The 25,612-nt window shown below is 45.5% G+C and overlaps 1 protein-coding gene across 3 annotated transcripts in view; it reads right to left on the reverse strand.

The window, feature by feature from the left end:
* The window catches only part of LOC140898617 (ephrin type-B receptor 5), a 138,877-nt gene that overhangs the window by 17,445 nt on the left and 95,820 nt on the right, over positions 1 to 25,612 (reverse strand). For 2 of the 3 annotated variants that reach the window (XM_073312682.2, XM_073312699.1), the window contains exons 5-6: positions 15,396 to 15,551; positions 12,467 to 12,805 (exon numbers count right to left, since the gene is read on the reverse strand). In XM_073312682.2, the coding sequence (XP_073168783.1) occupies positions 12,467 to 12,805; positions 15,396 to 15,551 (495 nt within the window). The remainder of the gene's footprint in view (positions 1 to 12,466; positions 12,806 to 15,395; positions 15,552 to 25,612) is intronic. The other variant, XM_073312690.2, reaches the window with a different exon arrangement.

Consider the following 25,612-nt stretch of genomic DNA (forward strand, 5'->3'; position numbering starts at 1 on the left):
GCCAGGTTTCAGGCCCATTCCCTTGTTTTTTATTACTAATTTTGTATAAGTGTCCTGAAATAATCATGGTACTAGATATGGATCTTCACCTTTCCATCCTGGACCTCCATATGCTTTCCATTCCTAACCCCCAATCACCATCAGACTATAATCCCCCGATATACCCAGCTCACCTCAAAGAGGACACCATAGGCCTCCCAAAATAAACAATATTTACCAGCATTTTAGATTGAATGTACATACATTTTAACATTTACATACACCAGTGTATTTTATATGCCCATTTCCATTATGTTTCATAATGAAGCTGAGCAGCTACATTTTAAGGCAAAGAAGTATGAAAGAGTAAAATAGTTTTAATGAAAATAACAATAAAGTAACTCAAATTAGCATGACTTTCACCAGTGAATTCCAAATTTAATAAACAAAATTTCAGGGACAAAGCTTGTAAAATACCTGCAAAGGAGACATAAAAGAATCATAGGTATACAGGACTGGAAGGGACCTCAACAGGTCATCTAGTCCAGCCCCCTGGGCTGAGGCAAACCCTAGGCCATCCTTGACAGGTGTTTGTCCAACTTGTTCTTAAAACCTTCCAGTGATGGGGACTCCACAACACAACCTCTCTTAGAAACCTATTTCAGATCTTAGCTACCCTTATAGTTAGAAAGTTTTTCCTAATTTTTATCTTAAATCTCTTTTGTTGCAGATTAAGCCCATTACTTCTTGTCCTACCTTCCAAGGACATGGAGAACAATTGATCGCTGTCCTCTTTATAACAGCCCTTAACATATATGAAGATTGTCATCAGGTCCCCCCTCAGTCTTCTTTTCTCAGGATGCCCAGTTTTTTTAACCTTTCCTCAAGGGTCAGGTTTTCTAAACCTTTTATCATTTTTGTTGCTCTTCTCTGGACTTTCACCTATTTGTGCAAATCTTTCTTAAAGTATGGTGTTCAGAACTAGACATAGTACTCCAGCTGAGGCCTGGCCAGTGCTAAATAGAGCAGGAAAATTACCTCCCATGTCTCACAAAGTACACTTCTGTTAATAGACTCCAGAATTATATTTGCCTTTTTTGCAGCCGCATCACATTGTTGACTCATATTCAGTTGTAATCCACTATAAACCCTAGACCCTTGACAGCAGTACTACCACCTAGCCAATTATTCCCTATTTTGTAGCTGTGCATTTGATTTTTCTTTCTAAATGTGGTATTTTCCATGTCTTTATTGAATTTCATCTTGTTGGCTTCAGACTAATTTTCTAATTTGTCAAAGTCATTTTGAATTCTCATCCTGCCCTCCAAAGTGATAGCAACCGTTCCCAGCTTGGTTTCATCTGCAGATTCTATAAGCATACTCTCCATTCCATTATCCAAACCATTAATGAAAATATTGAAAAGTACTGGACCCAGATCATACCCCTGCGGAACCCCACTAGATACGCCCTCCCAGTTTGAGAGCGAACAATTGATAACTACACTTTGAGTACGGTCTTTCAAATAGTTGCTCTCCCACCTTATAGTATTTTCATCTAGACCACATTTGCTTATGAGAATGCTTATGAGAATGTCATGAGGGACAAAAAGAAAAGGAGTACTTGTGGCACCTTAGAGACTAACAAATTTATTTGAGCATAAGCTTTTGTGAGCTATAGCTCCACTTCATCGGATGTCCAATGAAGTGAGCTGTAGCTCACGAAAGCTTATGCTCAAATACATTTGTAAGTCTCTAAGGTGCCACAAGTACTCCTTTTCTTTTTGCAAATACAGACTAACACAGCTGCTACTCTGAAACCTGTCATGAGGGACAGTGTCAAAAGCCTTAATAAAATCACGATATATCACATTTACTGCTTCCCCTTTGCCACTAGACCAGTAACCCTGTCAAAGATGGAAATTCAAGTAAAAGTATTTAGCTTTCTGTTCTCTCCACTTCTTAAGGTGAAGTTAAGGTCACAGGTATGTATCAGTAGAATGAGTGCAGAGCTCCCATCAGGAATTATTTAGTTAAATAACCCCCCCCCCCAATGTTAGAAAACCAGGGACTGCAGAGTTTAAGGCTGTACTTTTTAAATAAGGACCCTACTCCACACCACACTAATTCTGCCTCCACAGGAAAGCCAGTCTACAATCTTCCCTTTTTTGTTTGTGGACTATCAAAAATGTGCACCCCAGAACATTGGTTTTATAATTTATTTCATGCATACATGTCTCCAAAACTAAGTGTGATGGTTTGTCACTGATCTAACTTTTGCTCTTTTCACATGAGGTTTATATATGGAGACATGATATCTCTGTGTCTAATAACACTTGCTTAATTGGCTGCCACCTGAAATCACAGGTGCCTATAACATATCATGAGATCAGGCCCTTTATGAAGAGTGGGAAATGATTGCCTTCAGTATGCTACTTGTCTAATCAGGTATATGGAAAATTCTTGTACATGTACCATATCTGGCAGTAAAGGAAGCCATGAGACAGCACAACCACTACATATGAAAGACTGAGGCATTCTGTTTTTTGTGGTCATTGGTAAGTGAAGCTCTTTGTTATGGATGGAGAAGATAATAAGTTTTTTTTAATGTTTTTATGGCATCACAATGGATCAGAGTTAAGGTAGCTTGGATGCCTTGTCTGAGAAAAACAACATTCACTGGCTTTCCTATAATGGACAGATTTTTGTTTTGTTTTATTTTTAACTCTACTATTCCTGAACAGTAATACCCACTCAAACCACTGACATGTGCCTCCAACCTTACCTTGTTTTTGCTATGTTTTTTGTGGATGAGAATGTCCTTAGTTTTAAAGATAGTTAAAGCAAGGAATTGGGGAATGAAAGAAGCTGGGGACAAAGATGGTGCTTCCTCCTTTGCTCCTGACTCCCTGAGGTCTGCAGCAGTGGAGAATCACTAATGCTCCCAAGAGCCTTAGGAAGAGAACCTACAGACCTTAGGAAGTGCACTGTAATACACTCCACCTGGATCAACACGTGACTTTCCAGGTGATACTCATGAGACTAGTCAGGAGTCACACCATCCCTACAGACTTTATGACCCTTGTCGGGGTCCCTCTACCTCACCACACCTCACTGCACACATGGGCCTTATGCTTGTGGCTTGGGAATGGTATGTGAGGAAGCAGGGCTGCAGGGGCATAAAAAGAGAGTGGACTTTTGGTGGGAGATACACAAGAAGTACGGGGTGCGGGGGAGGTCATTTGTAAATGGACTTTCAAGGCATTCATATAAATGAACTACTGACACTGATGGGATCTCATGCAGCATTAAATTTTACCAAGTTAAACTGAAGATATGAAAAAAAGTTTTAAGAAAAGAGATTTCTCAATTACCAGTATTGTTTGTGAACCAATGTTGCCCACCAACAAGCTTGATAAAGACACCTCCACCACAATGGAAAGGCAGTTAGTCATGGTCAAAATCTTGTCCACTTTATTTTGCATACGAGACACTCCAGGAAAGTGTGGAACCACTAACCTGACACATTGCTCAAATAACTCTACCCAAAAGAGGCCTGGCCTAGAGTTTTCATAGCAACCAGGAAAGACGGAAGCAACAAAGACTCGTGCCTATGTACAATGAACTTCAACTAACATCAACAAAAAATCTCCAAGAAGCAAAGAAGACTCTTCAATTAACAAGCTCTTCCTGATAGGCCATCTGCAAAGGATGAACAACAGTGTTTTCCTGAAGAAACAGCGCACAACAGCTGGAACAGCCAAGACACTGAGATGTGTTTGTGGGGGCCAGATCAACATGCAAACAGCATCATTTAGGGATAGCACGTCTTTATCCTTACATTAGTATCTGTATTTGGAGCCAGTATTCTAATTTGGTGGAGACAATTAATAATATGAACTATAATTAATAATTGCTCTAGACATAAATCAATTCCCCAGGGAAGTTTGTTGGGCCTGAAAAAAAGCTGCCATAGGAGAGAGGCCAAGATTTTCCAGTTCTATTAGTGACTCTGGGTACTTTGACTTTTTGGTGCCCAACTTGAGACACCTTAAATGGTGTCCTGATTTTCAGGAAGCGCTGCACATCCATCCTCTGGAAAATCAGGACCTTTGAAAGTGTCTCAAGGTGGGCACACAAAAATTGAGGCATCCAAGTTTTGTAGTCACTTTTGAAGATTGTGGACTAGCTCTATGGATTTGACTGATAAGTAATTCCTTTGCTGTTCATCAGTATTTTGTTAACACCAATCCACAAAAAAGGGGATTCCCTTATAACAAGCATAAGGACTCACATAAATTAAGAGTAAAATAGCCACATTTTCCAAGAGATGCCTCTGATTTTGTGTGCCCAACTTTTGCCAACTTAGCCCTGATTTTTAGATTTTTTTGCTGACCCCTCTCGGTTCTCAGAGTTGTCAGTGGTTAGCATGCCAGAAGGCCAAGCCCAAAGTGCCTCAAATTGGGCAACCAAAAATGGAGGTGTCTAAAACCTAACACTTTTGAAAATGTTGGCTTTCGTCTGTTTACTGTCCACCCATGAATGTAGTTTCCCAAGACCCACAGATAAGATTTACTAAAACTGAGTATGGTAGTGTTAGGAAAACTGCATTCTGAGTAACACAGATGTTGAAAATTGATACACTAAGCTGAAATATTCTGTACTAGTAATCACATTTATTGACAGTTAATAAATCTAGTTACCATTAGAGTTTCTCTTGTTGTGACTGGGAAATGACATGAAGGTCAAAGTATTCACATAAATTGGTAAGTGATGAGATGAACAGACATTATTAAATCAATTAAGACGCTGTTTAATTGGTTAGTAATGTTAACTATTTGTTAGGTTCTCAGGATACTAAACTCTCTCACAGGTGAGCGGTAAATCTAGCATGTATTGATGATTTGCCTATAAGTTAAGTTTTGAATTTCATGAAAATGAAAGAACCAGACAAGGCTATGAACATGTAGAACTAGGACACCTTCCTGGACTTCTTTCTGCTCCTCCCACTCCCACCCAGTCCACCCCTCTCACTTCCCTCTTCGGTCAGACTCAGCCCTCCAATGAGGAGCTGTTATTGCTGTCACACCAAAACTCAGGTGGATTCAAATTCATTCTCTCCTTCAAACTCTTCTCTTTCTTCAGCCCTCTGAAATTCTCTGTGGTCTATCACATCTGATAACTCCCTCCCCTCCCAGATCTATGACTTTCCCACACTCAGCAGTTTCTTCTCCTCTGATATAATGTCACTGGAGATATGACATGCATGTTGAAGCCACCTTTGAACTTCTTTCCTTTGAAGTCCTCTCCATCTCTGACTCCTTCAGTTATAGGGACTATGCACCCTGTGCAGGCCTCTACATTGATGCTCTCCTTCTTCTCTCCACAGCAGCTTCCAGCAGCACCAACTGCCTTGAGAAAACCACTTCTTTCTTGACTCTCTTCCCTCTTCTATATTTTGGTCCTATCTCCCCAAATGAATTCCTTATATTATTGCCATTGTCAACAAGTCTTTTTCCTCTAGTACTTTCTACAAATCTATCACTGTCAAACTCTCTTTTGTCCTTGACTTACATTCCCAGCAATCCCATCACTAAATTTCCCTCTCCCAGCAAAATGCATGAGGAACCTGTTTTTTCTCCAAGTACCTTTCACACATCCTTATCCTGAACAGATTTCAGCCTGGACACAGCACAGAAATGACTTTCCTCTGTGCATTTAACCAGTTCCTCTGTTTGTTGGCCTGCAGGCCTTCACTGCAGGCTTCAACATTGTTCTGTCCATCTCCCTGAGTCACTTCCCTAGCTATTCAGGGGTCTCAGATCCTGTCAGGATGTTGCACTTTAAGTTCTTTGGATGGACAGCAATTTAGAAAGGCAAAATATTTATTTATTATTACTACTCTACTGTTCTGTGTCTGCCTATCAAATAACACCCCTTTTTGTCCCTAGCTGTCATTCCACTTTTGTGCAGAAACTTCTCCTTGGGTACCACTAGGTTCCATTCTCTGCTATTTTCCATCTACTTCTACCCTCCTGAGCAGTGTATCTTTGCCCTTATCCAAAGTGCTCTGTAATCTGAAATGTGAAATATGGCACATTCTTTTTCTGTTCAGCCTGCAGAGACAACACAGCTCAGAGAGAGGGAACTGGAGCATATTCCATCTTGTGCATCATCCACAGAATCTTTTACTAACTTCCAGTCAGTTATACCTCTTTAAACCCTCTGAAGACAACTGAGACCTGGTCTATACCAAAAATTTAGGTCTATCTAGCAATATTCTCAGGGCTGTGAAAAATTTTGCACCTGTGCAATGTAGTGAGGTTGAGCTAATCCCCATTGTAGACACAGTTAAGTCCAAGGGAGAAATCTTCTATTGGCCTAGCTACCGCCTCTCAAGGCAGTAGCTTGTTACTACACCAACAGAAAAATGCCTTCCGTTGATGTAGGAAGCGTACACTACAGTGCTGCAGTAGCACTGTAGCTGTGCTGTTCGTGCTGTAGTGTAGATGTACCCTAAGCTGAGACAACTCTCACTGAGGGAAAAATTTGCCTTGCAGAATCTTTATTACTGGTGATGATGTGTGAGAAGAAAACAACCCAGCTTGATTCTCAGAGCCCAGGCTGAACTTTCAGAGTTAACAATTAGGAAACAAAATTTACTTCCAAAATGAGCTCTTTTGATCTGCAATCAATGAGAGACAATGAATATGGAGCCCTGCGATTCATGTGTCCAGTCAATTTTCATAGCAGAACTGCACTTCATCTGTCAGCTATATGCTGATTATACTAATCTGTAAATGTAGTCTTCTGACAGCCTGTAATACACTCTCTGTCTCCATGTTCCCTTTCTGTTTTGACTAAGAAAATTTGTAGTTTTTGTCTCACCTTCTACCAGCTAAGTCAGATGTGCTTCTCCTGGGCAAGAAGAACATCCTCTAGTACATTTCCCGGCTAAACCCAGAACTTCCATTTGATTTCACAGTCAGTAACTTTGGCATCATTCTTTACTCTAAAGTCTTCTCCTCCTCCTCATACAGCCCATCAGCCTGAAAATCTGCTGAATGACCCCCTGCAGCATTGCCCTTGAATCTCACTGCCTCTGCTCAGCCTCTGCTGAAACCCTCACCCAGCCCTTCAGATTCTCTTGCTATGATTACTGCAGCTCCCTTGTCTCTGGCTGGCATCCCCAAGTCCCATTGCTCTGACTCTAGCATGGGCAGAATGATGCTGCTGCCTATTTTCTCACAGCTACGAGGAAGCCTGACCACATCACCTCTGTCTTCAGACTGCTTCATTAGCTCTCTTTTGTTTCAGGATTCAGTTTAAAAATACCCCAAAACACTCTCCTTGCTTTTAAAACACTCCATGGACTTGCTCCAGCCAATCTCTTTATCCCTTTCCCCACTTTCTAGCAACACAGGAAATGCCAGTCTAGATCAGCGCAGTGGTCCATCTAGTCCAGAATCCTGTCTCTGACAATGACCAGTAGCAGAGGCTTCAGAGGAAGGGGCAGGAAACCCCCTAATGGACAATTTTGGAATAACCATAGGGAAGTTTCTTTCTGACCGCTTTCAGATGGAGATAGTTATGCCCTGAAGCATAAGGATAGACATTGTAACTTCAAATGGTATAATCTATATAAATAAATAATCCTTTTTTAAATCCTATGAAGCTCTTGGCCTCAATAACATATTGTGGCAGTAGGTTCCACAGGTTTTTTGCTTGCCATGTGGCAGCCTCCCATCCTTCCCACTATACAACCGCACCACTATTCATAGAAGATCCTTCTCCTCTGCAGCTTCTGTTTTCTGGAATGGCCTCCACCTCTTTATCTATCCATCTTAAAACCTCAAACCTCAGCTGAACATGACTTTTCTATCTTGCCTTACCTTTGAATATTTTCCTCCCTCTCCTAGTTATCCCAGCAAGCATGCCATTTTACTCTCCAAACTGTTTTGGGATAGCAGCTTGCTGGAAAAGATCAAGTCAAATTATACTGCAAGGATGTAAGTGTGAAGAGTTTTCCTGTGTCAGTCCCTTGTGCCCTACCTTAAATGAAACCCCTTCCAGAGATGGGACATCATCACTGGATGCCATGGAAATGACTGATGTAGCGATCATCGGATCCCTTCTCTAACTGTGGAGCAGGAGACAGTGAGCCACTAGGTGTAGCCAAACTCTTAAAGCGGCAGTCATCTTGGAAACAGAGAACAAGGGAATGGGAAATACGGCTAAATGGGGTCGGTCGGTCCTGGGGCCGGTTTTATTCAATATCTTCATAAATGATCTGGAGGATGGTGTGGATTGCACTCTCAGCAAATTTGCGGATGATACTAAACTGGGAGGAGTGGTAGATACGCTGGAGGGGAGGGATAGGATACAGAAGGACCTAGACCAATTGGAAGATTGGGCCAAAAGGAATCTGATGAGGTTCAATAAGGATAAGTGCAGGGTCCTGCACTTAGGACGGAAGAACCCAATGCACAGCTACAGACTAGGGACCGAATGGCTAGGCGGAAAAGGACCTAGGGGTGACAGTGGACGAGAAGCTGGATATGAGTCAGCAGTGTGCCCTTGTTGCCAAGAAGGCCAATGGCATTTTGGGATGTATAAGTAGGGGCACAGCGAGCAGATCGAGGGACGTGATCGTTCCCCTCTATTCGACATTGGTGAGGCCTCATCTGGAGTACTGTGTCCAGTTTTGGGCCCCACACTTCAAGAAGGATGTGGATAAATTGGAGAGAGTCCAGCGAAGGGCAACAAAAATGATTAGGGGACTGGAACACATGAGTTATGAGGAGAGGCTGAGGGAGCTGGGATTGTTTAGCCTGCAGAAGAGAAGAATGAGGGGGGATTTGATAGCTGCTTTCAACTACCTGAAAGGGGGTTCCAAAGAGGATGGCTCTAGACTGTTCTCAATGGTAGCAGATGACAGAACGAGGAGTAATGGTCTCAAGTTGCAGTGGGGGAGGTTTAGATTGGATATTAGGAAAAACTTTTTCACTAAGAGGGTGGTGAAACACTGGAATGCGTTACCTAGGGAGGTGGTAGAATCTCCTTCCTTAGAGGTTTTTAAGGTCAGGCTTGACAAAGCCCTGGCTGGGATGATTTAACTGGGAATTGGTCCTGCTTTGAGCAGGGGGTTGGACTAGATGACCTTCTGGGGTCCCTTCCAACCCTGATATTCTATGATTCTATGATTCTATGAAATGGAGGAGAATAAAGGAGAGAAATTGTTCCAAGAACAGAATATTGTCCTCAGGTTTTCTTGGGCATGTGGAAGAGGGAAGAGTGGATGTGAAGAATATATGCACCCAGCCATAGAGGGGAGTGAGAGAACCTGTGGTTAGTGCAGGGCCAAAGGGGAGATATAAAGGTTGCTGGGGCTGAAGATTCTTTGTCTGGCTACCCTTAATTCAATGGAGAGGAGATAAGTGTTACACCCTTTCATTCAGAAATTCTGTCCCCCAACTTCTCGCTCCTCATCTCTCCATGTCCTCTCATCCATTCCATCCAACCCGCTTCCCTGTCTCTCTTGGAGTGGAAGAGCTGAGAGTCCATCTGTGTGTGTAACAATAAAAAAAGAAAATCTAAGCTAAAGTGAAAAGCTGCCAAGGGGGCTGAAGGGAGGGGTCAGGAGTGAGACAGGCCACGTGACAGAGGAACAGAGGCCTCGTTAGCTTGAGCTGTCACTATGAATTGAGGGCAGCTCATCTCAAGCTCATTGCTAATGATCTTGGGGAAGAGTAGAGGTAAAAAAGGACCCAACCACAATAACCATCCAGTGCACACTGCAGCTCTGGAGAGGAGCCTGTCTGGACAGCTGCTCCCCTGAGACCATTCTGGAGCATGAGAGACCAGCCCCCACAAGCCAAGAGGAAAAGGGGGGCTGCAGAACAGGACAAACAAGTCAGGCATGAGCAAAGGAAAAGAGGAGACTTGGTGATTCAAAGACAGAGCCAGAAGGAAGATATTACACTAGATTCCACCACTGCTGACTCACACAAATGAGGCAGGGGTGGGAAATGGCGGAGAGCAGGGGAAATCATTTGGGAGGTTAATGTGCCACCTGCCCTCCCCCGGCAGAGTTCAGAGACACCACCTGGAACCACCCTTCCCACAGGAGTCATCTCTCCCTGTGTCTGGGGCCAGAGGCACAAAATACCCAAGCAGCCACTTGTGGCACCACTCTTTGAGGGGCCAGGTATCCCACATAACCTCTGCTAATCGCTGCTTCCCTGGTAACGGGAGCGATGGGGCAGAAAATCCCCCACCAGATGCCTAACACCCTCCAGCACCTCAGAAAGCAATTTGTGCCCTAGATTTTTTCCTTTCAAACACCTGGAATCCCCCCAAGTCATATAAGTGACCCGGCCACATGTTCATGATCCAGCCACAGCTCACCTGCAGCCTCCTCTCTGCTCGCGGGGAGCATTATCCACCTCTCCCTGTCCTCACAGCAAGACACTCTGCAGAACCCATACATTAAAGCAGGAATAGACCTATTAGCACAGTTCACGTCTGGTCCCCAGCCAGGGCAGAATAGTTCCCTATAGTATGTTCTCTTGGGCTTTGTCCAGGCCTAATTTTACATGATTTAGGCAATAGGGCTTCCACCACTTCTCTGGGGAGTCTAATTAGTAGAGTCTAATTAGGAGTTTAATAGAGCTCAATGGTAGCAAACAGCTCCTGATATTCAATTTAAATTGTTCCTCCTTTTGCTCCATTTCATCCCATTACTCCTGATTATACCCCACCCCGAGCCCACCCGAGAACAATTCCTCTCTCTCTAGCTATGTACACCCTTGTAGAGAGTTGCCATGTCCCCACCCAATTCTAGCTGTCACTTAGCAGAGCCAAATATGTGCATTCAGTTCTCTCAGGCTACCTTTGTTAGTCAGGTTTCAGAGTCCCTCCACTCTCAGCCAAGTACAGCCCTTCTGCAACAATCCAGGATTCTCCTGATTTTATTGCCATCTCCCCTCCATATACTAGCTTCCTCTATTCTGTCCATCACTCTGATAGGCTTTGCAACCCTTCACTCACCACCTCCAGGGCTGCCCAGACAACCAACTGGTCTCTCAGGGTACTTCTAAACTGCATTGTAAACCTGAGTCGGTGGGACCCAGTTTGTGAACTTGGTGTTTCCCAAGCCCATGCTTGAGAGTCTGAATTACAGTGTAAACCTGGGTTTTCAACTGCTGGAGCTGGGTTGCACAGCCATACTAATATGTCCATACTGCACTACACAGATCTTCTCACTCATGTCTAAGGCTTGACTGCATCCACATTGCAATATGACATTCTTTGGATCCAAGTCTCAGCAGGACTTGGGCAATTAGTTCTAGTCATGATGCTTCCAAGATCACACCCCTTTCATTATTATTATAACAGACATTTAGATGGCAGTCATCAGTGTAATATCTGGGCAAATACCATTTCCCATCCACAGGGAAATAACATCCCAGGATCATTCTTTAGCACCATGGCACTGAAGGTTAGAAAAAAGGAAACTTTGGCCAGGAGAAGAATCCATGACAGTTTTTGTAAAATGGGGTGTTAACCTCTTTTTCTGAGTCTTGACTAAATTTCAGCTCGGGTCATTGCATTCTTTCACCCTGGCATTCCCACAGCAGTTGGCATTGATGTGTTTTTCTTTTTTGTCTACTGACCTGAACAGTTGTGCATCCTAGAGGTAGATGCACTTCAGTGGTGGATACAGCCATTCATATATACTATATTTTATCATGCTGTGCCCAGCTGTCATCTTTTTCTCTTTCGAGACAGACACTAAGACACAGACGGGCACAGTTGGTGAATTCCCAGTGATGTTTGTTAAGGAGTCATGAAATATGAACTGAAATGGAATCCAGAGAGAGGGAAGGGGACAGGAGAGGAGCTGAAGAGATGCAGGAGGAGAAGTAAAGACAAACAGGAGATTCACTCTTTTTTGAAAGAGGGCAAAGGTAAAGAAGGAAACTGAAGAGTGACTTAAGGGAAGAAAGATGAACTAGAGAGAGGAAGGGGGGGTCGAAGGGAAAACGAAGAAGAGCAGGAGATAGAGGGGATGATGAAAAGGCGAAGAAATGCTAAATCTTCTGCAGCAGCTTAAAACTCGCAGGGCCCCTGACAAACGATGACAGTGGCTCCTGCATCACACAATGAAGCAGCTGCTCCTCTGAACAATGGAGATACTTCGCTCACTGCTGTTCCCTCTGGGCCATCTCCTGCCTCTGACACTTCCTTGTTTCTTCTTGCCCATTCACACTGGCAGCTAAACTCAGCTTCTCCACCAAGAGGGGAAGGGAAAAAAGGGAGCAGCAGAGAGAGGGGCACACAGGAACCATTCAGAAGTGGCAGATCAAGAGGAAGTACAGCACACAGCCAAACAAGTCAAAGCCATGCCTGCTACAAGGCATGGAATGTAAAGGAAGGAATGAGAGAAAGCAGTAGGAGGGATGAGAGTCAGATGAACAGGCCTCCTCACCTGACTGACTGGTGCTGACGTTGATGGCTGCATATTGGGGTGCCTCTGGGCTCAGCTCGGTCACCAGGTTGACAGCCTGGATCTCGAATGTGTACTGCACACGGGCCAGCAGGTTGGAGACCTGCACACGACTCTCTGTTAGCCCCACCTGGCGTGGCTCAAACTGAATGCTGTCCCCACAGCGCACGCAGGGCCCTGGAGACCCCGTCGGGCACACCTTGCAGATGATATTAAAGAAGACATCCTTGCGGCCACCCAGGTCCTTGGGTAAGCGCCAGGTCAGGAGCACATTGGAGCCAATGATCTCGTAGCTAACATCCCGGGGGGCGGAGGGAGTGCCTACAAGAGAGGAAAATGAGATATTAAAAACCTACAAAAGAATGACAGAGAGAAAGAAAGAAAAGGAAAGAGAAAAAGAGGACAAGTTCCTTATTTCTCATTCCTCTGCAAAAAATGTTTCAGCTGTTTCCTAGAAGGAGGCTAGGGACAAATACATTGTTTTGTCCCTATTCAAATGTTCTTTTTCTTATAAGAGCTCTAGCACCCCCATGCTTTGGAGCAAGGACTTGAAATTTAGCAAGGTGGTGGCTTTTTGTCAGGGATGAGCCTTGTGTTGTTCTCATAAAAAGCCATCCAATTTATGAGCCTTTTTAAAATCTCAGTACGCACATGTTCAGTAGAGACTTGTTACAGTCTGGTAGCTAAATTCTCTGAACATTCTGTCTGCATTAAGCATGCTATAGCAAAGTGCTGCAAGGGCTCCATGTGTCCCCTTTTGTTTTTCTGTTTTCCCCAATTATCAATAGGGTTCTGGACACTGATGCCTAGAACATTCCCTGAAATTTTGAAATTGCTCCTACTTGGCATTCACAAGTTATCACTTTACAGATGAACAGACAAACAGAGAACTGCCTGCAAGATGAGTGTAGGCCTTCATAAACTGGCCAATGTTCATATACTATTTTTTCCAAAGGACCCCTGTCTCATTCAGTGCACAGGATGGACATCCACTGGATATGAATCCGGGTGGTGAATTGAAGGAATCTGTTGTCTGTAGGACTGTTGCCTCATTTGTTGCAAAAGCTGGAAGGTGTGCAATGAATGATGCAAGGGACTGCAAGAAGAGAAAGGATCATCTCATGTTTAAAACAGGTGAATGCTTCCCTGGAAAACTGAATTCTAACCCTGCCTCTGCCACAGAGTTCCTGTGTGATGCTGGGCAAGTCACTTAAGCCAAATTTTTCACAGGTGGTCACTAATTGTGTGTTCCTAATTTTTTGGGTGCCCAACTTGAGACCCAGGGATCTGATTTGGAGAAGTGCTGAGCGCTCACAGCTGCCCTAAGTACAAAGAAAATAGGTTATACTTACAGGATGGGGGACTCTCTCCTGGGAAGTAGTAATTCTGAGATTTGGGGGTCATGGTGGATAATCAGCTGAACACGAGCTCTCAGTGTAATGCTGTTGCCAAGAGGGCTAATGCAAACTTGGCATGCATAAACAGGCCAATCTCAAGTAGGAGCAGAGAGGTTATATTACCTCTGTATTTGGCACTTGTGTGACCACTACTGGAATACTGAGTCCAGTTCTGGTGTCCACAATTCACGAAGGATGTTGATAAATTGGAGAGGGTTCAAAGAAAAGCCACGAGAACGATTAAAGGATTAGAAAACATTTATTATAGTGATAGACTCAAGGAGCTCAATCTATTTAGATTAACACAGAGAAGGTTAAGGGGTGACTTGATTTCAGGCTATAAGTACCCATATGGGGAACAAATATTTAATAATGAGATGTTCAGTCTAGCAGAGAAAGGTATAACACATCCAATAGCTGGAAGTTGAAGCTAGACAAATTCAGAATGCAAAGGAAGGAATGGAATGCATAAATACTGGAAAGAATGCATGAGTTTTTAACAGCAAGAGTAATTAATCATTGGACCAATTTACCAAAGATCATGGTGGATTCTTCATCACTGACCATTTAAAAATCAATGTTGGATGTTTTTCTAAATGATATGTCCTAGGAATTATTTTTGGGGGAAGTTCTATGTCCTGAGTTATACAGGAAGTCAGACTAGATGATCACAATGGACCCCACTGGCCTTGGAATCTATGAACTGAAGACAATGGGAGTTGTGCTTCAACACATAAAGTGCTATATCATACTAAGTACTCTGAAAAATCAGGTCCTAGATATCTCAAATTGGGAAACCAAATTTAATGGACACTTTTGACCTTAATCTCTCTGTGCCTCCGCCCCTTATCTGTAAAATGGGGATAATACTCCCTCTCCTCACAGGGGTGTTATGAAGACAAATTCATGAATGTTTGTGAAGCACTTGGACTATAGAGATAAGCACCATAGAAAGCCCATGAGGAAATTAATATTTCTTTCTTCCAAGGAGGGTTTCAGTAGTGTGTAGTCTGGTGCTACTCATTGTACAACGAGGATAAAACAACATATGAAGTAACTGCTCATTCAGTGAGCACTGTCATCCTGTGCAATTAATGAGGCAGGGGTCCTTACAGAAAAATACTATGTGATCATGTAATTAAAGACTGTATCATAATGCATACACACAAGGAGGCCGAATTAAGGTTGCCTGGGCAAACTGAATTCTGACATTTCCTAATTTCTGAGAGCCTGATTTTGCAACATAAATGTTCTTTTAATGCAGGTTTTTGTATCTACTATATTGAGAATTGTATATAATATATGGGATTAATGAAATGTCTTCAATACATTTGGTGGGTAGACATACCCTGTAGTGGATTAGAAGTGGTGCCCCCCAGATTCCTGCAGGGGAAAAGAGTGAAGAGAAATTATTCTCTCTTTCTCAGGGGCTCTTAGAGGCGATGACTCAGAGACTCCCCAGAATCATTGGCCATCCCTCTTCCTCCCCTCACATACTCTACCCAAACACTTACCAGTGCAGGGGGTGTCAGACGTGTCCGAAGCAGAGCGGTAGTATCGGCTTTGGCAGGCACATTCACTGGAGCCTGGCACTGGAGCGTGGCTGTGGGTGGGGCAGAGTCTGCAGGGGGCATCTCCCACATATGCTTTAAAGGAACCAGTGGGACAGGCTAGGGGAAAGAAAACAGTGACAGATGAGAAAGGGGAACCAATTACTTCAGATCCCAGAAGGAACACATTCTCCTTCAGGCTGAGACCACACTGTTGCTGGGAGAATCCTGTATTGACTGGCTGTGCAGTTTCAGTCACCACACCGCTGGACAGACATTGCCTCCTTTGAGCTGGGATATGTGCCATTTCTCATCCCCATTAGTGACTGAGACTGCCATTAAAGTTGAAGTGGAGGTAGCAGGCCTCCCATCTCAATGTGATTTCTTAACCCTCTCTTGAAATCTCCAATCTGGAAAGGACTAGGAGCTTCAAGGTGGATTCATTTGTGGATGGTTCAGAGAAAGGGTTTTATTATCTAAATAGATTTGACTTCGGAGCATTAGCAATGGAGATGGCTAAGAGAGTAACACTGAAACTAGCATGGAAGTCTACCACATAGGAACACAAGCTGAGTGAAGAGTGCAATACAGCAAAACCAACTCCCTAATATGACAGCAGGCTCTGGGATACCACCTGGCAATGCAGGTCTCATGTGGCGAGTCACCCACATGTCAGATGCTACAGCCCTATTTCTGCTGACTCATGCTAGCAGGTGGGTCTTTCTAGGTCCAGTTCAGAATAAAACGGGTTCGAGTTTCCCTCTGAGGCAAAGGAACATCCAATGAACAGCTGAGCTCAGGAGAAAGCTTAGTCTGAGGTTTCTGTTTGGTTGTTGTTATTTAAGTTCACAATCAAGTAAATTCCCAGGAAGGAGGTAAGCTTGGACCAGACATAACGCATGTACCTTATGTTAGGAGCAGAGTGAGAATGCTGTCTTATTCCACTATAATAAAGAATATCCCCGATGGGTTGCATGAGCAAAATAACTCAAAGGGGGAGGAAAGCAGGACCAGGAGAAATAAAATGTGATAGATGGAGGGGGAGTTGGGCGGGGGGGAGGAGGAGAGTAGACACACAGCTGTACCTATCAAAAAGTGTAAAACATGCACTGGAAGGAAGATCAGGAACAGTCAGCATGGATTCACCAAGGGCAAGTATTTGTTACAGACTCTTGATTCAGCAGCCGCATCGTCAGCCACAGTTAGAGACATGGGGGCCAGGAATGGGCAGAAAGGATGGGCTGGAGGCAGACTAGGAAAAGAGTACATTGTGATACTCTCCCAGAGCTAGGGTGACCAGGTGTCCAGTTTTCGACCAGAACACGTGGTCGAAAGGGGATCCTGGCGGGCCATTCACTGTCCAGTTGGCAGCGCCGCACAGCAGGGCTGGAGGCTCCCTGCTAGCCTCCGTGCCGCGCGGCTCCCGGGGAGCAGCTGGCATGTCCCCTCTCCAGCTCCTATGCGTAGGGGCAGCCAGGGAGGCTCCACTAGCTGCCCCTGCCCTGCAGCTCCCATTGGCCAGGAGCTGCTTGAGGTAAGCACCACCCGGGGCCTGCACCCCTGGACCTCTTCCCCCCCACGCCCCACCCCCCTGCCCTAGCCCTGATCGCCCTCCGAACTTCTCGATCCCAGCTCAGAGCATCCTCCTGCACCCCAAACCCCTCATCCTCAGCCCCGCACCCCCAGACAGAGCCCTCAACCCCTCCTGTACCCCAGCCCCCTGAGCCAGGCAGGTGAAAATGAGTGAGTGAGTGAGGTTGGGGAGAGCGAGCGACAGAGGGATTGGGGGATGGAGTGGGGAGGGGGGGCACTAGGAGAAGGGCCAGGGCATGGGTGGGGCCTTGGAAGAGGGGCAGGGCAGGGGGTGTTCAGTTTTGTGCAAATAGAAAGTTGGCAACCCTACCCAAAGCTCCACTTACTCATGATACAAAATCAGATGCCACTCACAATACATTGTGCAGATCTTCAGACTATGATTGTCACTCTCCTTTGTGTGCACTTTGAGCAGCAGTCCACTAGTTAACAAGGCTGCATTTAAATGTGTGTGTGTGCAGGCTGCAGACATTAATATCCCTTTATAATGAAAAAGGGCAGTCCATACCTCTCAGAACCATTTCTTCAGGATGCCAGCAGGCTCTGATTGACATCACTGCATTGGTTACGCATGATTTATGCTTGCAACGTTATCTTCACAACCGTAAAGGCTAGACTTTTTTTTTAAATGAAAGCTTACAGATTCTGGCACACAATATGGCAGCCACTCCAGAGAAAAGGACCCTCTTACTAAACCACCTCAATTTGCCACTTGGAAAAGAGGCCCCTGATTTGTGTGTAATCAGTAACTACTGTTTGCTCTCAGGTGTGTTTGGAAAGGGCCAGAGAAGGTCCAGAAGCAGCAGCAATCCTCTCTCCAGACCATGTTTGTACAGCAACAAACAGAGTTTAAAAGAGGCTGAAGGGGAATGCTATGAGGAGCAGCAGGTGAAGTGAAATGGAAAGAGCCCCTTTTTTAGCCTAGGTGGAAAGCTCTGTTTGGTCTCCTGGAATTCCTGGGGGCGAGATCATCTAACTGTAGGATTTACTATAGCACTCGTGGCCACAGAATATAAGCGCTTCCCAGCAATGACCGAACTTAGCAATTTTTACCCTTGGAGCTCAAAACTCTTTAGAAAGGTGAGCTAACTACAATCATTCCTGCTTTACAAATGTGGGAAGTGAAGCACCAAAGGTAAGTGACTTGACTAATGTCACACAGCAGATTAGTGTCTGAGCTCCTGACTCCTAGGCCGGTGCTCTACCCACTGAACTAAGCTGTGTCCTATCGACAAGCAATATAGGTTCTTGCCTTGCAAACACAGACTCTGGGGAGTGTGTTTGTGTGTCATTTTGAAGATTTTGTACCTACTTTGTAGATAATAAATTCAAGGGTACACTACTCAGAGATCCTGACAATATTGGTTACTTGTGCCCTTCACTATTAAGCCAAATCCCAGGGAAAAGGGAACATTTTCACATGAAACAGGTTTGTTACATCCTTCTTTTGTATTGTCTTGCTTAACATATGAGCAGGGTGATGGCTGATGCAATCTGCCGTGGCCTTGGTCACTGAATACATTACACACATGCAGGCCCCCTCCCCACCTGCAATCTCTTCTCAAACCAGGGGCAAACTAAAATGTCAAGTCACAGGCAAACTCCCCTTGGCAGTGACAACCACTCTGTCTGCCAGGTGCAGGAGAGAAACTAGAAGGGAGGGGTCTTTGCCTCTAGGCAGCGTCTGATTTCAGAACTGATCAGTGAAGCGGAGGTGAAATGATGAGGGACACTGTCCCCTCTGGGTGAGGCACCTGGGAAACAGGTTTGAAGCAGAAATAGTGAAGGCCACAAAAAAAAAAAAAAAAAAGAACCTGTGTGGACAGAGACCCAACCATTCATTTCAGCCCCAAGGACAGAGGCAGCAATTCAAGAGCTATGGAGCTGACAGAGAAAGGAATCCTGAGCACCACCGGGAGAGGGCTCTAGCTTATTTTTTAATTATTCAGTGGGACAAAATAATCATTACATTGTCCTGCATGAAACTAGGGGCTCATGCTGGGATTTCCAGGAGGTATGGGGGCAGAGCCAGCTGGAAGGGGATCACACTGGCTGGATACCTCCATTTCTATCCCTCTGGGATTCCTACTCTCCTATTGCCAGTCAAGAGGAAAAATAGCAACATGAAATCATACTGCAGGCAAAGCCGATTTGTGGAGATTAAATGTGATTCACAGATGTTCAAACCTCCCCCACCTTCCTAATGAAAAGATAATTGGAGAAAAATCACCATGACCTAAAATTTCTAGGTACTTACATTTTTCATTTTCAACCTTAGTCAAAGGGGCTGGATTGAGAGCACTAGAGACAAATGGCCTCTTTGTATCCAAAGAGCAGGTTCACCGTGGGCAGGGGGAGCAGCAGGCCAATCCCTGCCTCCCCGCCCACACTGCCCACAACCCCTGCCCACCTGCTCTTGGAGAGTCTCCCTTCAGGAGGGAAGGGAGGGAGTCCATGCTCCAGTAAAGCTGGTCATGGAGATGGTTATTTGTGATATGGACATCTATCTCTCTATGACACTGACTGAGAACTACCAACTCATTTCACACAGAAGCCCTCAGATGGGAACAATGTTTGATCACTGCCCACCTAAATGGGTTTTCACAAGCATTTCCCCTCCCCCATCTCTCTGTAAAGAGGATGGCAAGGGTTAACTCTGAGAGAGCTAGAAGACAAATTCGACTGGCATCTGAATATTTAAAAGCCATCTTCTTCTGCTCCAGCAATCACAGTGAGCCCAGGGGCTGCCATTCCACACACACAGCCCAGCCCTGCCTGTTTCAATGGCCCACTGCAGGATCCCACATCTCCCCCCTTCACAGCTTGATCAGATCTTACATGTCTCATGCTACCCTAAGAATAAGATTAATTCTCTTTTCCCCGTGGAGGAATAACCAAGGGTCCATGCTCTCTTCCCCTGCGTTGTGACCCTGAGCAGTTTCTGTTAGTGAACACTACTCACCTGGGACAGTCATGGAGGAAATCCCAGTCTGATTCCGCCCCCCTGCCCCGCCCATACCTGCACACGTGCATTTAGTCTGACTCCAGTGCAAGTTCAACCAGCCATAGAAAATACCTACCTGTACCAGCCTGATCAGCTGCATGGTCCCAACACCCTGGAAGAAAGCATGCGTGGGGCCCTTGTCAATTCCTGGTACTCAATGCCAGCACAGAGGGCTGGAGCCGCAGTGCCTCGGGGAGGCACAGAGTGCTGCCTCTTCCCATTAAGTCAAGGGCAGCACTAGAGAAGAAGGCACAGTCAGGAAAGGCACAACTGATTCCCTTTCTGTCGGCCTCGGTCTGCTCATGTCTCTTGGCATGGTGTCAGAATGCCAGTACGGCTCAGCTGGGCACTGCTCAGGCTTGGAGACACTGACCCATTTTCCCGGGTCCTCCTCCCTTCCCCCCTTGTGCCTGCTTATCTTTCGGAACGAGTTCCGATGGGGAGGCTGGAGCACCCCGCCACTGACTTGTATCAGTGACAAGTTTGGAGAATGGCGAGTCCGGTGGGAGAGGGTCTGCAGAAAGCAGGGAAGGGACAGAACCAGAACAAAAGGAGACAGGCTCAGGGGAGGGAAGGAGAGAGAAAAAAACGAAACACAGGAAGACAGGAACAGAGAGAAAGCCAATGATACAAAGCAAGACAAACAGAGCAAGGGGGAGAGAGTGCAGGGAGAGACAGACCAACAAAGGCAGAGCCAGGCTTTGGGCACCAGCAGTGGTGATTCTCAGACAAGAGGATACATATAGCACTCTTTGCTCAGATGCAGCTTGGATGTCGGCTGCCCTGGGAGTTGGGTGGTGTGTGTGCTGCAAGAACAGGGAACGTTTCCCCAGGCTTTCCCAGGGAAGGGGAACTCTGCATCTGCTTGGGGAAAATCCACATGCTTCTTCCCCTTTGAAAGCAGGTGTCTTGGGCTGGTACCCAGGTCCAATGCAACAGACGGGCCTAGGTGAGACGGTAAGCATCCACTACAGGCTGGGATGGAGTGTGGACAAGGTGCCAAGCCTCCAGTGGTACTTGGGGTGTGAATTAGATGGGATGCCAGTGGAGAAAACAGGGAGAAAGGAATGAGAGTAGCACATCTGGGAAATCGCTGCCACTCCAGGATGCCAGATGGATGGGGAGGGTGGCTCAAGTCCCTCGCGCACATGCACACACTTCCCCCGCCATCCTTTCAACATCACAAATAGCACAGGAGGTTTGGACGACAGAGCATGGAACGGGGAAGGGAGGGGAGATTACTGGATGGGATTTAATGGTTTTAATCAGAACTTTCTCTCCATCCTCCAATCCGCTTCCTGCCCACTATGATATTATAGAGGAAGAGCACGGCGGGATTGGAGGGAGACCCCCAAGATTGCATGTGGGTGAGGGGAGCCCAGAGAGCACGGAAGAGGGAATCAGATTGTACAATATTCACGGGACAAAAAAAACAAACACAAGGTCCTCTGTGAATGAGAATATACAGCAGGGTAGCAAAGATATAGACCAGCCCCAGCCCTCACTCAATCCTCCTAATATCTCAGGTGCACAGACACAGTTTAGTGGAACTTCAAAGAGACACTCGGAGGAACGATAAATACATACAATTATCAACAATAGCAATACATATAATTAGTTTTAAAAAATACATCTTAGGGTTGTATTAAGCCAGAAGATAGATAATACCCACAACTTCAGTGCTCAGTACCCATCAGGAAAAATGATACTTATTAATAATAAACAGTAATAAAAGAACTATAACTATTATTAATACTTAGAAGCTGCCCAAAAACTGGTAATAAAATGAGATAAAGATATGATCACTTTATTAAATGTTTCTATTTGTTGATAGTTCAAAATCTTACCAGTATTTTCAAAAATCAAAAAACTTTGACCAGCTAGTGCTAGTCAAAAATGTGAAAAAACAAACAAAACAAAAACTGCCAACAATTGTGAACGTTTCATTACATTTTTGAAAGGTTTGGGGTTTTTTTCCTCTCAAAAATAAAAAAGGCAGAAAAAGTTCAGCTGGTTCTAATAAGAACCTACTATGTCAACAGCACTTCCCTTCTGAAGGACTGAAAGCAATATATGACATTAAGTACACATTAGAATCTTATTAATTAGCATTATTAATATAGCACCAAAAATGCCCCAGCCCCTTTACAACACAAACAAAAGAGAAGATACAGTGCTGTGTCAAAGAACTTATAAATCAGCTTAGACACAGTGAGAGTAACAGACTATAACAGGAAGGGGATGGAGTGGGCAAGAGCTAAGGTTACAGTAATAGGTTATGGTACATCCTGATGTAGGGTGACCATACATCCTGTTTTGGCCAGGACAGTCCCCTTTTTAAGCCCTGTCCCTGATGTCCTGACTTTTTTTGGCAAAACTGGGCATTTGTCCTGTTTTGCCAAAAAAGTGGGGTGCACCCTCCCTGGGGGGGGGCGCAGATGAACATTTGGGAGGGGATGAGCAGTGATTTTTGGACAGGGGGGATAGGAGCCTGGATGATGTGTCTCCGCTATGCCCTGCCCCTCTAATCAGGAAGCAATGTGGTGTCATGTGCTCACTCTGCAGCCCAATCAGTGGGCAGCGCAGTCAGGACCCTAATTCAAACTCTTCTCCAGTTGGGCCATGGAGCCGTGTGACTTGTGGGCCCTGGGCCCTACTGGACAACCCAACTGGTAAGTGACCAGCCAGGTCCCGCAGCATTTGCTTGTGCCAGGGCACCAAGCATAGCACTGCCTCCCCACAGGCCCCCCCCTCCCCCGAGCGGTCCCTGCAGCCCCCACCCCGACCTCGTGTCCTCCCCATCCACTGTCCTTCAGAGCCGGTCCCCAAAACCCTCTACAGCCCCGCCCCAACAGGCTTCTTTCCTTCTCCAGTCTGCCTCCAGTAGCTTGCTTCTGCCACATCCCAGCAGGGACACCATTTAGGGAGGGCATCTCCCCCCTCAAGTTTTGTACCACTGTCTGGGACCAACTCCCCCGCTCCCAGGTCCTCCATCACTTCCTGCTTTCCCCCCTCCCCGAATCTGAAATGGCAGTCCTGAATCACGGCCTTACCCCACTTCCCTAGGGCTGCTCTCTGGAGTCTCCTTGGTCCCTCCCACTACCTGGAACTTCCTTCCTGCACCTCTGCTATCCCAGTCCCCAAAGGGACTTCACGCTGCCAGAATGGATCATAGTCCAATAACTTTACCTCCTGGCTACAAGTCCAAAAGTACTCACACCCACACACTCACACCCTGCTTTGCTGCCCAGATCCTAGCTCATACCCATTCCTCCTCCCTCTTTCCCCCATTTCTGTTACTTGGCTCTACTGGGGGCATGGAGGAGTGTTTGCGGGGGCATAAGGGATGAGCGGTGTCACCAGGCAGCTTGGGTCAGCCCTACACATCCCATTTTCAGTTTAGGGAAATATGGTCACCCTATCCTGATGGCTCCTTTCAGTTTAAACATACACAGTTAACAAGGTTACTCTGTTCTTGGGGGGTGTTGTGGAAGAAGTGGACTTTAGAAAGGATTTATTTGCATGACAAGAGAGAGGGTGGTGGCTTGGCAAAAAGTTTTTGGGAGGGTGTTCCCAACACTGGGACACAGGTGGGGCCGAAGGATGTCTAGTGTCAAGGTTCGCATTGGTGGTGTAGTGGAAGGACTGGGATGAGCAGTGTAGAAGGCAAGGTCTGGGAAGCACTAGCTGCACACTACTGAGCACGACCTTCAATGAGAGAACAGGACATTTAAACTAGATACTCTGGGAATGGTGGGTTGATTCAATGAGGGGGATAATATGGTCTGAACCACCAGCCCCACTGCTATAGAGATGTGGTAGGAGGCACTACACACCCCTAAATGCCTTCTGTGCAGAGATATGGTGAGGTCATAATTAAACTGATTAACGGGGGAAATATAAAGGGGTCGGTATGTAGATAAGATGGTGGGAAGGGCCTGATAATTGATGAACAGGGGGAAGGAAAAATAAGGGGACAGTCAATGAAACTGAAAGGCAATGAATGTGAAGCTTACAAGAAGTGGAAGATTGGACAAATGAGCAGGGAGGAGTATAAAAATATTGCTCAGGCATGCAGGAGCTAAATCAGGAAGGTCAAATCGCACTTGGAGACGCAGCGAGCAAGGGATGAAAGAGTAACAAGAAGGGTTTCTTCAGGTATGTTAGCAACAAGAAGGTGGTCAAGGAAAGTGTGGGCCCTTATTGAATGAGGAGGCAACCTAGTGAAGGGGGTTGTGGAAAAAGCTAATGTACTCAATGATCTTTTTGCCTTTTTGTCTTCACAAACAAGGTCAGCTCCCAGACTACTGCACTGGGCAACACTGTATGGGGAGGAAGTGACCAGCCCTCTGTGGAGAAAGAAGTGAATGAGTGGTCTGTGGATGAGGGGAAAGCAGTGGACGTGTTATTCCTGGACTTTAGCAAACCTTTTGACATGGTCTCCCACAGTATTCTTGCCAACAAGTTGAAGTATGGGCTGGATGAATGGACTATAAGGTGGATAGAAAGCTGGCTAGATCATCAGGCTCAACGGGGAGTGATCAATGGCTCCATGTCTAGTTGGTAGCAGGTGTCAAGCGGAGGGCTCCAAGGATCGGTCCTGGGGCTGGTTTTGTTCTATATCTTCATTAATGATCTGGAGGATGGCGTGGATTGCACCCTCAGCAAGTCTGCAGATGACACTAAACTGGGAGGAATGGTAGATACGCTGGAAGATAGGGATAGGATACAGAGGGACCTAGACAAATTAGAGGATTGGGCCAAAAGAAATCTGATGAGGTTCAACAAGGACAACTGCAGAGTCCTGAACTTAGGACAAAAGAATCCCATGCATCGCTACAGACTAGGGACTGAGTGGCTAGGCAGCAGTTCTGCAGAAAAGGACCTAGGGGTTACAGTGGACGAGAAGCTGGATAGAGTCAACAGTGTGCCCTTTTTGCCAATAAGGCTAATGGCATTTTGGGATGTATAAGGGGCATTACCAGCAGAACGACGGATGTGATCGTTCCCCTCTATTCGACATTGGTGAGGCCTCATCTGGAGTACTGTGTCCAGTTTTGGGCCCCACCCTACAAGAAGGATGTGGAAAAATTGGAAACAGTCCAGCGAAAGGCAACAAAAATGATTAGGGGGCTGGAGCACATGATTTATGGGGAGAGGCTGAGGGAACTGGGATTTTTAATCTGCAGAAGAGAAGAATGAGGGGGGATTTGATAGCTGCTTTCAACTACCTGAAAGGGAATTCCAAAGAGGATGGATCTAGACTGTTCTCAGTGGTAGCAGATGACAGAACAAGGAGTAATGGTCTCAAGTTGCAATGGGGGAGGTTTAGGTTGGATATTAAGAAAAACTTTTTCACAAGGAGGGTGGTGAAGCACTGGAATGCATTACCTAGGGAGCTGGTGGAATCTCCTTCCTTAGAAGTTTTTAAGATCAGGCTTGACAAAGCCCTGGCTGGGATAATTTAGTTGGGGATTGGTCCTGCTTTGAGTGGGAGATTGGACTAGATGACCTCCTGAGGTCCCTTCCAACCCTGATATTCTATGATTCTATGATTAGCAGCAGCATTTTGAACAAAATGTAG

Source organism: Lepidochelys kempii, chromosome 1 (genome assembly GCF_965140285.1).
Source record: "Lepidochelys kempii isolate rLepKem1 chromosome 1, rLepKem1.hap1, whole genome shotgun sequence".
Taxonomy (NCBI): Eukaryota; Metazoa; Chordata; order Testudines; family Cheloniidae; genus Lepidochelys; species Lepidochelys kempii.